General features: G+C 41.0%; 1 protein-coding gene across 2 annotated transcripts in view; it reads right to left on the bottom strand.

The window, feature by feature from the left end:
• LOC126177083 (uncharacterized) overlaps window positions 1–16,293 on the bottom strand; it is a 198,391-nt gene that overhangs the window by 110,363 nt on the left and 71,735 nt on the right. For both annotated transcript variants that reach the window (XM_049924330.1, XM_049924331.1), the window contains exon 6: window positions 14,798–14,873. In XM_049924330.1, the coding sequence (XP_049780287.1) occupies window positions 14,798–14,873 (76 nt within the window). The remainder of the gene's footprint in view (window positions 1–14,797; window positions 14,874–16,293) is intronic.

The raw sequence follows: 16,293 nt of genomic DNA, 5'->3' as shown, positions 1-16,293 counted from the left end.
TAATAGGCAGACATCTATCCAGACCATCATACATAATTTCCAGACTGCATCAGGATCCACTGCAAGTATTATGATAGTTAGGCGGGAGGTGAGAAAAATTGGATTTCATGGTCAAGCGTCTGCTCATAAGCCACACATCAAGCCGGTAAATGCCAAACGCCGCCTTGCTTGGTGTAAGGAGTGTAAACATTGGACAATTGAACAGTGGAAAAACATTGTGTGGAGTGACGAATCATGGTAGACAATGTGGCAATCCAATGGCAGGGTGTGGGTATGGCGAATGCCCGGTAGACGTCATCTGCCAGTGTGTGTAGTGCCAATAGTAAAATTTGGAGGTGGTGGTGGTGTTCTGTGTGGCCATGTTTTTCATGGAGGGGGCTTGCACCGCTTGTTGTTTTGTGTGGCACTATCACAGCACAGGCCTACATTGATGTTTTAAGCACCTTCTTGCTTACCACTGTTGAAGAGTAAATTGGGGATGGCAATTGCATCTTTCAACATGATCGAGCACCTGTTCATAATGCATGGCCCATGGTGGAGTGGTTACACAACAATAATATGCCTGTAATGGACTGGTCTGCACAGAGCCCTGACCTGAATCCTATAGACCACCTTTGGAATGTTTTGGAATGTCTACTTTGTGCCAAGCCTCACCAACTGACATTGATACCTCTCCTCAGTGGAGCAGTCCATGAATAATGGGCTGCCATTCCATAAGAAACCTTCCAGCACCTGATTGAACATATACCTGTGAGAGTGGAAGCTGTCATCAAGGCTAAGGGTGGGCCAACACCATATTGAATTCCAGCATTACCGATGGAGGGCGCCAGGAACTTGTAAGTCATTTTCAGCCAGGTGTCTCGATACTTTTGATCGCATAGTGTACGTGAGTGATTCAAAGACTTTTGAAGTCATAGAACAGAGTACATTCTCCTCGACAGTAAGTGTTCACAAACAAGTGTATCATCAGGAGTGCTACATGGAAGCGCAATAGGACAGCTCTTTTTCTCTATATTCATAAATGATCTGATGAACAGGGTGAGAAAAATTCATGGTTATTTGTTGATAACATTGTGGTGTATGGGAAGGCGTCATCATTGAGCGACTATAAGATGCTATTGGATGACACAGATAGAATTTCTAGTTGGTGTGATGAAAGGCAGCTTGCTCTAAACATAGAAAAATGTAAGTTAATGCAGATGAGTGGAAAAAACAACACAGTGACATCTGAATACAGCATTAGTAGTGTGCTGCTTGATACAATAACATTGATTGAATATCTAGGCATAATATTACAAATTGGTATGAAATTGGAATCAGATTAGTAATAGGGAAGGTGAATTTCATTTTATTTGAAGAATTTTGGGAAGTGTAGTTCATCTATAAAGGGCGTGGCATACAGAACACTAGAATGACCCATTCTTGAGTACTGTTTGAGCATTTGGGATCACCACAAGGTCTGATTAAACACCAGAGCAGTTCAGATGTGTGCTTCTAGATTCATTACTGGTAAGTGCGATCAGCACACAAGTCTTACAGAGATGCCTTGTGAACTTAAATGAGAATCCCTGGAGGAGCAATGATGTTCTTCCCATGAGGCACTATTGAGAAAATTTAGAGACTTGGCATTTAAGGCCAACTGCAGAATGATTCTACTGGTGCCAACAGAAATTCTGCATAAGGACCACGAAGAAAAGGTAAGATAAATTAGGGTTTTACAGAGGTTTATAGACAGTTGTTTTTCCCTTGCTCTATCTGCAAGTTGAACACAAAACGAATTTGCTAGTAGTAGTACAAGTTATCCTCTGTCATGCACCATACAGTGGAGTACGTATGTAGATGTAGATGTAGATGTCTATATTTCTGTCTCAGTCTCTTACTAGCTGCTCAAAGTTGAAGCTGTTCAGTTGGTGGAGCTGCAGTCTTGTACTGGTTAATTTTTACTTTACTTTATGTTTGTTCATTATTGGTTTCAGATATTGTTCTTTTCTTGTCTTAGTGTATCTAAAAATAGAACGCAACAATTTTGATAAGAAAAACACATATTGTCAAAGTTTCACACAAGAATAAGTCTTGGCGACAAAACGTGGCAGAAAGATTGAATTTTCTCCTACTGAATTTTGAAGTAACTGTTTTAATATGGCTATATCAGTAAGTAATAGTACACCAGTCTACACTTCATGCAAGAGGTATAATTGATAGGACTTTGGTATCTGTAGCATTTGAATGAGATGGTGAAGATCTTGGAAAAGAATTCCCAGTTGTCAGAACAGAAAGATATAGGATGTGACAAGCCTAGTTCCTGTAGCACCATATTTCTTCCCATGATTCAAGTGAAAAAGCTGAAAAGTAGCAGTGAGTGGTCCAGAGATTTACTTTTTGGAACACTCTTGTTTTCAGCGAAAGGTTGTTCTGAGATAGATTTGGGCTAATTTTGAGTATGAAGGCCTTTGTAGTTTCAACGAATCATCATCATTTAACAAGTTATTCAATCCAAATGAAGTAGATTTTAAAAAATGAACATACACAGCAACTGTTGGACTGATAATGTCTAAGATATTTTATATACAGATGCAAATGTGCAAACTGAGTTTAATAATACAGTAAGTAATGACGTTACTGTAATAACACAAGATAAAGGCCTCTTTGGTACAGAATCATACTATGACTTTTCAGGCTTTTCTGGTTGATTGTTGTGAATATGCTTTTCTTGTTTGCTGCCAGATTCCATAATGCTAAGTCCCACAATATTTCACAGAAGTAACTGTTTGTCACTGTCAGTTGCCTGCAGCATTTACTGCCACAAGATGTGACAGGTGATATTTTCTCAGCAGTGTCCAGATTTATTGGGCCTATGAACAGGAATCATGTGTGCACAAAAAAGTACTTCGAGTTTCAAGACAGTGCTCCCTACTGGCAGCCCAGGAGAGGCCTACCATGTGTGCAACATGTGCAATTGTTGTGGTACTGGGCATTGCTGTGGTAAAAAAAGCCAAATTAAAATTCTGCAATGAGCTGCAGCAGATCTGTAATCAGAGGTTCCTGTTTCTTCAGTTTTAATTTAATGGCAAACAGCACTAGATGTCAATCCTGCACCCTTGTAAATTAGCATGTTTGCCATAAAGGTACTATGGCTTCCTAACTAACACAATCCCAGAACAATGATGCTGAAGATAAATCTTCAGTTCTCCCATAAAACATAGAATGCCCCTTGTATGCTGATTTGTCAGAATGGCTTATGTGTATCTATTGATGGAATTCAGCTCAGCATTCCTGCAAAGGGCAACATATCTGTTAAATGAAGGACTTTCTGCACTAGCATGGAATCTTCTATATGCTCTATTTTATAAGGACAAGTTCATTTTTAACTGAACATAACAGGTACCTGAATTTTGCCAGTAAATGAAAACCAAACTTAAAGTCAGTTTAAACCTATGTGTCAGACCAGTATTCTATCCTGGACCCCATGGCTTTCACAAGCAACTGCTCCACCGACTGAGCTATCCGACTATGAGTCAAAATTTTCCCTCATAGCCCTACTTCAACCAGTACCTCCTCTACTACCTTACAAACTTCTCAGAAGTTCTACTGTGTATCTTCATGACTAACAATTCAGGAAGAAAGGAGATTGCGGAGAATTGGCTTGGAGACAGCCTAAAGGATTTTTTCCAGAATGAATTTTCACTGTGCATGGTACAGCAGACAGTTTTAATCTGTCAGGAACTTTCAAATCAATGCCTGATGCAGACTGAAAATTCATTCTGCAAGCAATCCCCTAGGCTGTGGCTAAGCCAGTTCTCCACAATATCATTTCTTCCAGGAGTGCTAATTCTGCAAAATATGCAGAAGGACTTCTGAAAAGTCTGGAAGGTAGTTGAGAAGGTTCTGAAGGGAGTCAGGCTGTGACTGTGGGCCATGATTTGTTCTTGGCTAGCTCAGTTGGTACATCACTTGTTCATAAATGGCAAATGATCCAGGTTCAAACCTTGGTCCATCACAAAAACTTAATCTGCCACAGAGTTTCAAATCAGCATTCATTTCAATATAGAATGAAAATTAATTCTGCACTTAATGCCATAACTCTTGAAGAACTTTTCAATTTTCAAATTCCTGCCAACAATCTATGGAATCTATGGCAAGCTGGCCTTTGCAGTGAGTGGCTCCACATCTTGATTTTGATTCTTAGACTAAACTCCTATGAAAAACTGGCAGTCTGTCCTATTTTACACAGTTCATTTGGAGTTCCTAGAGTTTTTGCTTTGTTCTGAAACAAGAAATGCCATCACAGAATGTCCAAGGAAGGTGATAAGAGATTAGAAGAGAGCAAATAAAGAGAATTTTACTTCAACCACTTTGGCCAAAAGATATAACTGTATTTTGCATATGTCACCAATGTTAATTGAGGATATGAGCATTTCAAGGAATATTACACTAGGTCATTCAAGCCTGAAAAATTTTAGCTACTTTGAAAATAAGGCATTCTTTTGTGACACTTAAGAAAGACATTCTTCCAAGATGTTTCATATATCACAAAATATTACTATTTGATTTGTTTTTTAATTCATAATCAAATTTTCACTTTAGAATGGTGTCTTACAATTTTTAGCTCAATAATGAGACAACATCCAACAACATAGTGAAATCACTACATAAAAATAATTTTGTGTTATGTAAGTAAAATCAAATGAAATAACATTCATTTTTACTCATGTGTATAATTTTGTCTCATTAGCAACCTAACGTGCAACATACAATGTAAAAATATTGCAAAGGGTCAGGGAGCAGGTAAAATCGTGTTTATGAAGTGTTTGGCACCAAGCATTTAATTTACCACTTCATACAGTTTTGTATATCCCCCCACCTCCCAAGAACCATGAACCTTGCTGCTGGTAAGGAGGCTCGCATGCCTCAGCGATACAAGTAGCCGTACCATAGGTGCAATCACAAGGGAGGGGTATTTGTTGAGAGGAAAGGCATATGTGTGGTTCCTGGAGAGGGGCAGCAGCTTTTCCAGTAGTCGCAGGGCCAACAGTCTGGATGATTCATTGATCTGGCCTTGTAATATTAACCAAAACGGCCTTGCTGTGCTGGTACTGTGAAAGGCTGAAAGCAAGGGGAAACTACAGCTGTAATTTTCCCCAAGGGCATGCAAATTTTTTGCATGGTTAAATGATGATGGCATCCTCTTGGGTAAAATATTCCAGAGGTAAAATAGTCCCCCATTTGAATCTTCAGGTGGGGACTACTCAGGAGGACGTCATTATCAGGAGAAAGAAAACTGGCATTCTGTGGATCAGAGGATGGAATGTCAGATCCCTTAATCAGGCAGGTAGGTTAGAAAATTTAAATAGGGAAATGGATAGGTTAAAGCTAGATATAGTGGGAATTAGTGAAGTTCGGTGACAAGAGGGACAAGACTTCTCGTCAGGTGAATATGGAGTTATAAATACAAAATCAAATAGCAGTAATGTAGGTTTAGGTTTAATAATGAATTAAAAAAATAGGAGTGCAGATAAGCTACCACAAACAGCATAGTGAATGCATTATTGTAGCCAAGATAGACATGAAGCCCATGCCTACCACAGTAGTACAAGTATATATGCCAACTAGCTCCACAAAAGATGAGGAGATTGAAGAAATGTATGATCCAATAAAATAAATTATTCAGCTACTTAAGGGAGATGAAGATTTAATAGCCATGGCGGTCTGGAATTCGATAGTAAGGAAAGAAAGAGACAGAAAAGTAGTAGGTGAATATGGAATGGGGGTAAGGAATGAAAGAGGAAGCCACCTGGTAGAATTTTTCACAGAACATAGCTTAATCATAGCTAACACTTGGTTTAAGAATCATGAAAGAAGGTTGTAGATGTGGCAGGGGCCTGGAGACACTGGAAGATTTCAGATACATTATGTAATGGTAAGACAGAGATTTAGGAACCAGGTTTTAAACTGTAAGACATTTCCAGGGGCAGATGTGGACTCTGACGACAATTTATTGGTTATGAACTGTAGATTAAAACTGAAGAAACTGCAGAAAGGTAGGAATTTAAGGACATGGGACCTGGCTAAACTGAAAGAACCGAAAGTTGTAGAGTGTTTCAGGGAATGATAGACAAATACAGTGGAAAGAACTATAGTAGAAGAAGAATGTGCAGGTTTGAAGGATGGAAGGCAGCAGATGATCATCTAGGTAAAAAAAACCAAGGGTTAGTAGAAATCCTTGGGTAACAGAAGAGATATTGAATTTAATTGATGAAAGGAGAAAATATAAAAATGCAGTTAATGAAACAGGCAAAAAGGAATACAAACATACCAAAAATGAGATCACAGGAAGTGCCAAATGGCTAAGCAAGGATGGCTAGATGACAAATGTGAGGATGTAGAGGCATCTATCACTCTGGGTAAGATAGATACTGCCTACAAGAAAATTAAAGAGACCATTGGAGAAAAGAGAACCAGCTGTATGAATATCAAGAGCTCAGATGGAAAACCAGTCCTAAGCAAAGAAGGCAAACCAGAAATGTGAAAGGAGTTAATAGAAGGTCTGTACAAGGGGCAATATTATGGAACTGGAAGAGGATGTAGATGAAGATGAAATGGGAGATATGGTACTGTGTGAAGAATTTGACAGAGCACTGAAAGATCTAAGTCAAAAAAATTCCACCTCATCCTGTCACATCTGCCATCCCCCTTCTTCACTCTTATCCACCCTCAGGTCTGCTACCAACAGTAATATATCTATAATTTATTCTCCACTTTGATCCTCATGACATCTCGCCAATTTTAGTGAGTTCACACTTTTTGCTATCATTGACTCCCTCAAATTTCATCTTGTTTCCACCTCTGGCATCTGTTTCATTCTTCTCATGATTTTTCCCACATATTTGAGAGTATTTTTGCGAAATTTATCAGACATAATTCTACATTATTTACATGATTTTTGGCATATTTTCCATCACCATGGATCCTTGCTCCTTCCAGCTGCGTTAATACAGAAAATTTTCCTTATCCCTAGCCAGATGCCAATCCCACATACTATACCTGCATTGTTGGTTGGCTCATGAAAAACCCCCAAATGGCCTTACCATCAAATTACCAATCTCTGACTGCCACAATGACCTCCATCTGATCATATTCCACCAATCCTTAGCACTCACCAAAATAGTCCTGCAAAACCAAATCAACCAGGCCCAAACCTCCTTACAGTACCATCTCTTCATCCACAAAATTCTCCTGCTATGCAATCCCAAATTCCTGGAACCCATGACACACATTGAAATTCTTGCCCTGCAGGAACTTGAGCAGCATGAATAAAGCCACCTCTAGTGCTCTCCATTCTGCTCAATTCCTACTACTGCATTGGAGTACCACTGTCCACCGCCTCTATAACAACCTCCAAACCTCCCGCACATCCCCTCATGGCTGACAAACCATGTCTTGCAGACCTACTACACTTATACCACTCTCCAAAACTCCCTCCCACCACTGCACAGAATCCAGAACCTAAACAGACCCTTAACACAATCATGAACCTTTCCTCCAGAAGCCTTAGCCCCACAGAAATATCAGTCCTTTCCAAAGGCCTCACCTTTTTCCCCACTCACAAATTCAATCATGCAGGGCTTGTTAAAGATCTTCTGTCCCTCTCCTGGTCCCTACAGTGAAAAATGCTTTTTTTGCCAACAATGCTACTAATCAGACTCAACCAAAGACCAATATTGAACCCTGCCTAACTCAGTTCACTTCTCCATCCAACCGTGATCCACCTCTGTGCCCCCAAATGACCCCCTGTTAACTTCCCAAATTTCTTAACCTCGAACCTTACCTCACCATCATTCCCCAAATCTCTTAACATGCAAACTAACCTCACATCTGCAGAAACAACTGCAGTCCATCATCTAAAAACTGATCCCTACCTTATAATCCTACCTATGGACAAAGACTCCACCACTGTTGTTTTGAACCGCAAGGATTACCTGGCAGAAGGACTCTGCCAGCTGTCAGATACTTCCACCCACAAACCTTGCCACAGTGACCCCATTCCAGAAATCCAGCAGGATCTCCAGTCACTACTCAAATCCTTAGGCTTATCCCAGAACCTCTCCCCAGAGTCCATCTCTCTACTCACCCCTACCATTCCCTGTGCTCCTACTTTCTATAAGCTTCCTAAAGTCCATGAACCTAACCACCCAGGACATCTCATTGTGGCTAGTTACTGTGCCCCCACTGAGAGAATCTCTGCTCTTGCAGGCCAACACCTTCAACCTATTATCCATACCTACCCTCCTATATAAAAGATACCAACCTCCATCCTCCAATGACTCTCCACAATTATTGTCTCTTTAAGACACAGTGACCTGCTCATCACTATTGATGCCACCTCCATTTACACTAACATTCCTAATGCCCATGACCTTACTACTATTGAATACTACCTTTCCCAATGCTTGACAGATTCGAAACCAACAACCTCCATCTTAGTCGCCATGGCCAACTATATCCTCACCCACAATTAGTTCTACTTTGAAGCCATTACCTACAAACAAATCTGGGGTACGGCTATAGGTACCCGCACTGCACCATCATATGAAAGCCTATTCAAGGGCCATCTATAGGAATCCTTCCTAAAAACCCAGAATCCTAAACCCCTCACCTTGTTCAGATTCAGTGATGACATCGTTGTGATCTAGATCGATGGTGAGGACACCATATTCACATTACTCCAGAACCTCAACAACTTCTCCCCCATTTGTTTCGCCTGGTCCTATTCAACCCATCAAGCCACCTTCCTAAATGTTGACCTCCACCTCAAAGATGGCCACATCAGTACCTCCATCCATATCAAACCTACTAACCACCAGTGATGCTTCCACTTCAATAGCTGCCACCCGTTCTGTACCATGCAGACCCTTCCGTACAGCCTAGCCACCCATAATCATCGCATCTGCAGTGATGAGTGGCCCCTCTTGAAATATACTGAAGGTCTCACTGAAGCCTTCACAGATCGTAATTATCCTCCCAACCTTGTACAAAAACAAATCTCCCGTGCCTTATCTTTTCAGTCTCCCACCACCTCCCAAAGTCCCACTGTCTGGCCACAAGGAGCATTCCCCTCATAACTCAGTACCACCCAGGACTGGAGCAACTGAATTACATTCTCCGCCAAGGTTTCAACTACCTTTCATTGTGCCCTGAAATGAGAAATGTACTGCCCACTATCCTTCCAAAGCCTCCTACTGAGGTATTCCACCATCCACCAAACCAATACAATATAATTGTCCATCCTTACACAACCACTGCTCCCAACACCTTACCTTATAGCTCGTACCCCTGTAATATACCTAGATGTAAGACCTGTCCCATACATCCTTCCATCACCACCTACTCCAGTCCAGTCACAAGCATCACCTATCCCATCAAAGGCAGGGCTACCTGTAAAACCAGTCATGTGATCTACAAGCTAAGCTGAAACCATTGTGCTCCATTCTATGTGGGCATGATAACCAACAAGCTGTCTGTCCACATGAATACCCACCAACAAACTGTAGCCAAGAAACAAGTGGACCACCCTGTTGCTGAACACGCTGCCAAATATGACATTCTTCATTTGAATGACTGCTTCAAAGTCTGTGCCATATGGATCCTTCCCACCAACACCGGCTTTTCTGAATTTTGCAATACATCCTATGTTCCAGGAACCATCCTGACCACAACCTTTGTTAGTCACTGTCCTCACCCATTCAGCCCCTTCCCTGTTCCCTCTCCAGCACTACACCGCCACCATTCCACCATCACACGCAGTCTTTTTACTTCTCTCGTTTTCTGCTACTTCTCCCTCCCCTACCCTCCATCTAACCTGCAGCACTTCACTGTCCACCACCCCCACCATACTAACTGGCCTTCCTGCCCCAGCCTCCTCCTAACCCCCCCCACCCCCTCCCCCAGTTGCCACTCATATCATGCACTGGTGCTGCTGCTCACAGTGTGGTTTCAGTTGCCTGAGACTGCAGTCATGATGTGTGTGTGTGTGTGTGTGTGTGTGTGTGTGTGTGTGTGTGTGAGAGAGAGAGAGATAGAGAGAGAGAGAGAGAGAGAGAGAGAGAGAGAGTGAGTCTATTGTTGAAAGGCCTTAATGGTCAAAAGCTTTATTTGTTTGTGACAGTCTCTTTGTTGTGCCTATCTGCTATATGGTGTGTAGCAACTTTACTTTTCATAATACTGTTACTTCTGAAAAAGTGGAATATGTTGACATGTAACTTATATTTAAGTATCAGGAAGTCTTTTCTAAAGGTCTTTGTGTGGGGTGTAGTCTTGCATGGGAGTGAAACATGGACAACAAGCATTTGAGACAAGAAGAGAACAGAAGCTTTTGAGATGCACTGCTACAGAAAATTGTTGAAGATTTAATGGGTAGATCGAATAACTGGTGAGGAGTACTGAATCACATTGGGAAAAAAAGAAATTTATGCCACAACCTGACTATTAGAAGGGATCAATTGATAGGACTCATTCTGAAGGATCATGGAACAATCAATTTGGTATATCAGGAAAGAATGCAAATAAAAATTGTAGAAGGAGACTAGGCATGAATGCAGTAAGCAGGTTCAAGTAGATTAGATTGCAGTAGTTACACAGAGATGAAGAGGCTAGCACAGTACTGGCTATCATGTTCAGTTGCAATAAACCAGTCTTCAACTGAAGACTACAAAAACAACTTTTACTACAAAAAAAAAAAAAATGGGTCAAACATTGATTGGCTCTTACTATACAATATTGCTGTAACATTTCCAAAACTAAAGTAGAAGCAATGAATACTAAGACACAAAAAACAGCTTTGGCATCAGGACAAAGAATTTGTACATGTGGCAACCACGGAGGTAGCAAAACTGCATGAGCTGGGCTACAGAAGAATTGGATATGATGTATCTCCAATATCTGCAAACTGCAGAACAATACTTGTTCAATATAAAATAATTCCCTAGCTACCATATTCTGCTTATTTTGGCCCATGACCTTTTTTGTTTCCTAACCCAGTTAAGTGGTTCATGGTGTGGGTTCCTGTAGTCATGTCCTAGTTCATGAACCACGGGCAACGTATAAGTGGCCAAGTAAGTGGTCCCGACAGTTGGGATACCAGTTTCTTTGGAATAAGGCTGGGCATCTTGGACATATTCTGAGTCGTGGTCACCTTTGTGCTCATACGGCAAAGACTACCAAATCCACCGGTTAGTCCCTCAGCCGTTAGGGGTAAAATCCAATGGGACTCAGGGCAAGTAAGGCTAGCAACCTTCTTCCCTGGTACTTCAAATATGATGCTGGCAACAATCAGAGAAAAATGCCTCGGACCTTTGGAGGTGACGGAGTCCCACCTCTAACTGACAAACCAGGGACTCCTAAGATACGACCTGGCAAACAAATGGTAATGAGATGGGGAGCTATTAATATCAATGGGGGCTACTCTGGGAAGAAGGTAGAGCTGGCAGAGGCTGCAAGTAAGATGGGGCTGGACGTTTTAGCTGTTAGTGACATTTGGGTAAGGGGTGAGAAAGAAGAGGAAGTGGGAGAATACAAGGTCTACCTGTCAGGAGTCAAAGCAGGAATAGCACAATGGGGTGTAGGGCTTTACATCAGGAAAGAAATGGAACCCGGCGTAGTTGCAATAAGGTATGTAAACGAACGACTGATGTGGATAGATTTGACAGCGTCTAGCAAGAAAATTAGGATTGTGTCAGTATATTCGCATTGTGAAGGGACAGATCAAGATAAGATGGATAGTTTTTATGAGGCACTCAGTGATGTAGTTGTTAGAGTAAAGGACAAGGACAGTGTTCTGCTCATGGGTGATTTTAACGTCAGGATTGGAAATCGAACAGAAGGGTATGAAAAGGTTATGGTTAAATTTGGAGAGGATATGGAGGCCAACAGGAATGGGAAACAACTCTTGGATTTCTGTGCCAGTATGGGCTTAGTAATCACAAACTCCTTTTTTAAACATAAGAACATTCACTGGTATACTTGGGAAGGCAGGGGAACCAGATCTGTCATTGACTATATAATAACAGATCAGGAATTCAGGAAGGCTGTGAGGGACACATGTGTATTCAGGGGATTCTTTGATGACACTGATCATTATTTAATCTGCAGTGAAATTGGGATTGTGAGGCCGAAAGTGCAGGAGGTCAGGTCCATATGTAGGAGGATAAGAGTGGAGAAACTTCAGGATAAGGAAATCAGGCACAAGTACATAACAGCGATCTCAGAAAGGTACCAGTTAGTTGAATGTAGTCAATTACAGTCATTGGAAAAGGAATGGACAAGGTACAGGGACACAGTACTAGAAGTGGCTAAAGAATGTCTTGGAACAGTAGTGTGTAAAAGTAGGATGAAGCAAACAGCTTGGTGGAATGATACAGTCAAGGCAGCCTGTAAAAGGAAAAAGAAGGCGTATCAAAAATGGCTACATACCAGAACCCAGGTAGACAGAGAAAGTTATGTTGAAGAAAGAAACAAAGCCAAACAGATAATTGCAGCATCCAAGAAGAAATCGTGGGAATACTTTGGAAACAGGTTGCAGACTATGGGTCAAGCTGCTGGAAAACCATTCTGGAGTGTAATTAGCAGTCTTCGAAAGGGAGGTAAGAAGGAAATGACAAGCATTTTGGACAGGTCAGGAAAACTGCTGGTGAATCCTGTGGATGCCTTGGGCAGATGGAGGGAATATTTTGAAGAGTTGCTCAATGTAGGTGAAAATACGATCAGTAATGTTTCAGATTTCAAGGTAGAATGGGATAGGAATGATGATGGAAATAGGATCACATTTGAGGAAGTGGAAAAAATGGTCAATAGATTGCAGTGCAATAAAGCAGCTGGGGTGGATGAAATTAAGTCGGAACTCATCAAATACAGTGGAATGTCAGGTCTTAAATGGCTACACAGGATAATTGAAATGCCCTGGGAGTCAGGACAGGTTCCATCAGACTGGACAAAAGCAGTAATCTCACCAATCTTTAAACATGGAAACAGAAAAGATTGTAACAACTACATAGGTATCTCTTTAATCAGTGTTGTGGGTAAAATCTTCTCAGGTATTGTTGAAAGGAAAGTGCGAGTATTAGTTGAGGACCAATTGGATGAAAATCAGTGTGGGTTTAGGCCTCTTAGAGGTTGTCAGGACCAGATCTTTAGCTTACGGCAAATAATGGAGAAGTGTTATGAGTGGAACAGGGAATTGTATCTATGCTTTATAGATCTAGAAAAGGCATATGACCGGGTTCCTAGGAGGAAGTTATTGTCTGTTCTACAAGATTATGGAATAGGAGGCAAACTTTTGCAAGCATTAAAGGTCTTTACATGGATAGTCAGGCAGCAGTTAGAGTTGACGGTAAATTGAGTTCATGGTTCAGAGTAGTTTCAGGGGTAAGACAAGGCTGCAACCTGTCTCCACTGTTGCTCATATTATTTATGGATCATATGTTGAAAATAATAGACTGGCTGGGTGAGATTAAGATATGTGAACACAAAATAAGCAGTCTTGCATATGCGGATGACTTAGTTGTGATGGCAGATTCGATTGAAAGTTTGCAAAGTAATATTTCAGAGCTAGAGCAGAAATGTAAGGACTATGGTATGAAGATTAGCATCTCCAAAACGAAAGTAATGTCAGTGGGAAAGAAATATAAACGGATTGAGTGCCAAATAGGAGGAACAAAGATAGAACAGGTGGACGGTTTCAAGTACTTAGGATGCATATTCTCCCAGGATAGCAAGATAGTGAAAGAACTGGAAGCGAGGTGTAGCAAAGCTAATGCAGTGAGCGCTCAGCTACGATCTACTCTCTTCTGCAAGAAGGATGTCAGTACCAAGACTAAGTTATCTGTGCACCGTTCAATCTTTCAACCAACTTTGTTGTATGGGAGCGAAAGCTGGGTGGATTCAGGTTACCTTATCAACAAGGTTGAGGTTACGGATATGAAAGTGGCTAGGATGATTGCAGGTACTAGTAGATGGAAACAATGGCAGGAGGGTGTCCACAATGAGGAAATCAAAGAAAAACTGGGAATGAACTCTATAGATGTAGCAGTCAGGGCGAACAGGCTTAGATGGTGGGGTCATGTTACACGCATGGGAGAAGCAAGGTTACCCAAGAGACTCATGGATTCAGCAGTACAGGGTAGGAGGAGTCGGGGCAGACCGAGGAGAAGGTACCTGGATTCGGTTAAGAATGATTTTGAAGTAATAGGTTTAACATCAGAAGAGGCACCAATGTTAGCATTGAATAGGGGATCATGGAGGAACTGTATAAGGGGGCCTATGCTCCAGACTGAATGCTGAAAGGCGTAATCAGTCTCAAATGATGATGATGATGATGATGATGATGATGATGATGATGATGATGAACCCAGCTAAGGCAGCAGAATTTTGTTATTCTTAATGAATGACAAGGTGTCTGTACTGCAAATTAATATTAAGCTACACAGAAAATGAATCCATTTCCTGAGAGAATAAAACAATTGTAACATTATTGGACCACAAGTACTGAGCTGTTTGAGACTGAGAAATAAATGTTTCTTTTTTCTGTGTAGTTTACTGCACTTATCACTCACCTCATGAAACTCCAAAAATGTTTAAATGTCTGTTTCCAGGTGGGAAAAATGTGAAAATATTAGTAGAGAAAAACTGTAATACTGCCAACATAAAATCATATAATTTTTTCCACATGAATTATTTATCCAGAACTATTAATTAATATATTAAATTTCAAATCTGTTAACAGGTAACATCTACCATAAATACTCACCATAAGTGGCGAGACAAGCATAGCTGCTACAATGTTGACAGAGTTGTTCTCCAGTAGGCCAACAGCAGCAATTATGCTATAAGATACAAATGTCGCAGGTGAAAATTGTGTAAAATTATGGAATGACAGCAATGGAAAAAATATAATGACATTTTGCTTCAGTGTTTGCCATTCAAGCTTTCAGTACCCGTCAGTATTATAAAAGGAGAAATAAGTGCATTTTATGACAGGAGCCCACAATCTGGAACCAAGTGTCACCAATTCTGAGCTCCTCATGACTGCAGTTTACTTAACTTGCATTCTAACATGAAGATGTACAGTGCTGCCCAGAATAAGATAGGGGCACAGAACGACTTGAAGTTAGAAAAAAAAAAAATCAGATTGCTACTCACCATACTGAGAAGATGCTGAAATTCAGATAGGCACAACAAAAATGCTGCTATATGTGTGTGCTTTTGGCCAGAAGTTCTTCTTCTAACGTAAAAAAAAAAAAAACACACACACACACACAAGCACATCACACACACACACTCATAGTCTCTGGCCGCTGAGGCCTGACTGCAAGCAACTGTGTTTGATGGGAGAAGCAATCTGTGTGTGTGTGGGGGGGGGGGGGGGGGGGAGTAGGAGGCTGGGGTGGCAAGGGGGGAGGTATAGTAGGGGGGAGAGATGGAGGGTGTAGCACTAGGATGTGGTGAGGATAGGATAGTTAGTTAGTGTAGGGCTGCTAGGTGGAGTTGGGAGGTTTAGGAGGAGGGAGCGGGAGAAGTAGTGGAGGGGGGAAGAAAGGAGACAGATTAGTTGTGTGTTGTTCTGGAGTGTGTGGAGGGAAGGGGATAAGTGGATGAATGTATGAACTAGCACAGGTTTACACCTGTTTGTGACTCAATATCTCCTCTTTTGGTGAGTAGCAATATATCTTTTTCGTAATATTGTCATTATTCCTTCTAAGATTTTCCATTGTTTTATATGTTATGAGGTGACTTTCTGTCAAAATATTATTTAGCACATATGAATGTCTTAAATTGGACAAATTTGCAATGTTCGCTTCTCAATAAATGAGTTACAAAATTATATCATAAAAAGAGTACTGTGAATGTGATTATTAAAAGTGTTACAATTAAAAGCCCATGGATTCGCAACAGAGTTAAAGTATTCATCTCTCTTTATTGTTAGTCACCACAAACTGGATTAATCCCAAGAAAGAAGGTGTGAAAATGTGTGAGAAGGAAGGGTTGAACTTCCCAGAAATAGCAGTTAACTAAACGAATGGAAGAGGCATTAAGTTGTCAACAAGTGCCGTGCCCACAGAAGGTTTGTGCTATGATTTTCCTCATTTCCAGGCACTATTATAGATAGTGGAAGTCTTAGTAAATATTGTGGTTGAGCTTTTTCAGTCCAGAATGGATTGTGCATGTCTCTGAGGGCCTTAGTGAAAGTTTGACCACAGCAAGTGCTGTCTGATACCTCCACCCAGCACTTCCTACTCCGATTTC

The sequence above is a fragment of the Schistocerca cancellata genome, chromosome 3 (assembly GCF_023864275.1).
Source record: "Schistocerca cancellata isolate TAMUIC-IGC-003103 chromosome 3, iqSchCanc2.1, whole genome shotgun sequence".
Classification (NCBI taxonomy): Eukaryota; Metazoa; Arthropoda; class Insecta; order Orthoptera; family Acrididae; genus Schistocerca; species Schistocerca cancellata.
The sequence above is the reverse complement of the archived record's forward strand: the minus strand, read 5'-3'. Positions and strand labels throughout refer to the sequence as shown.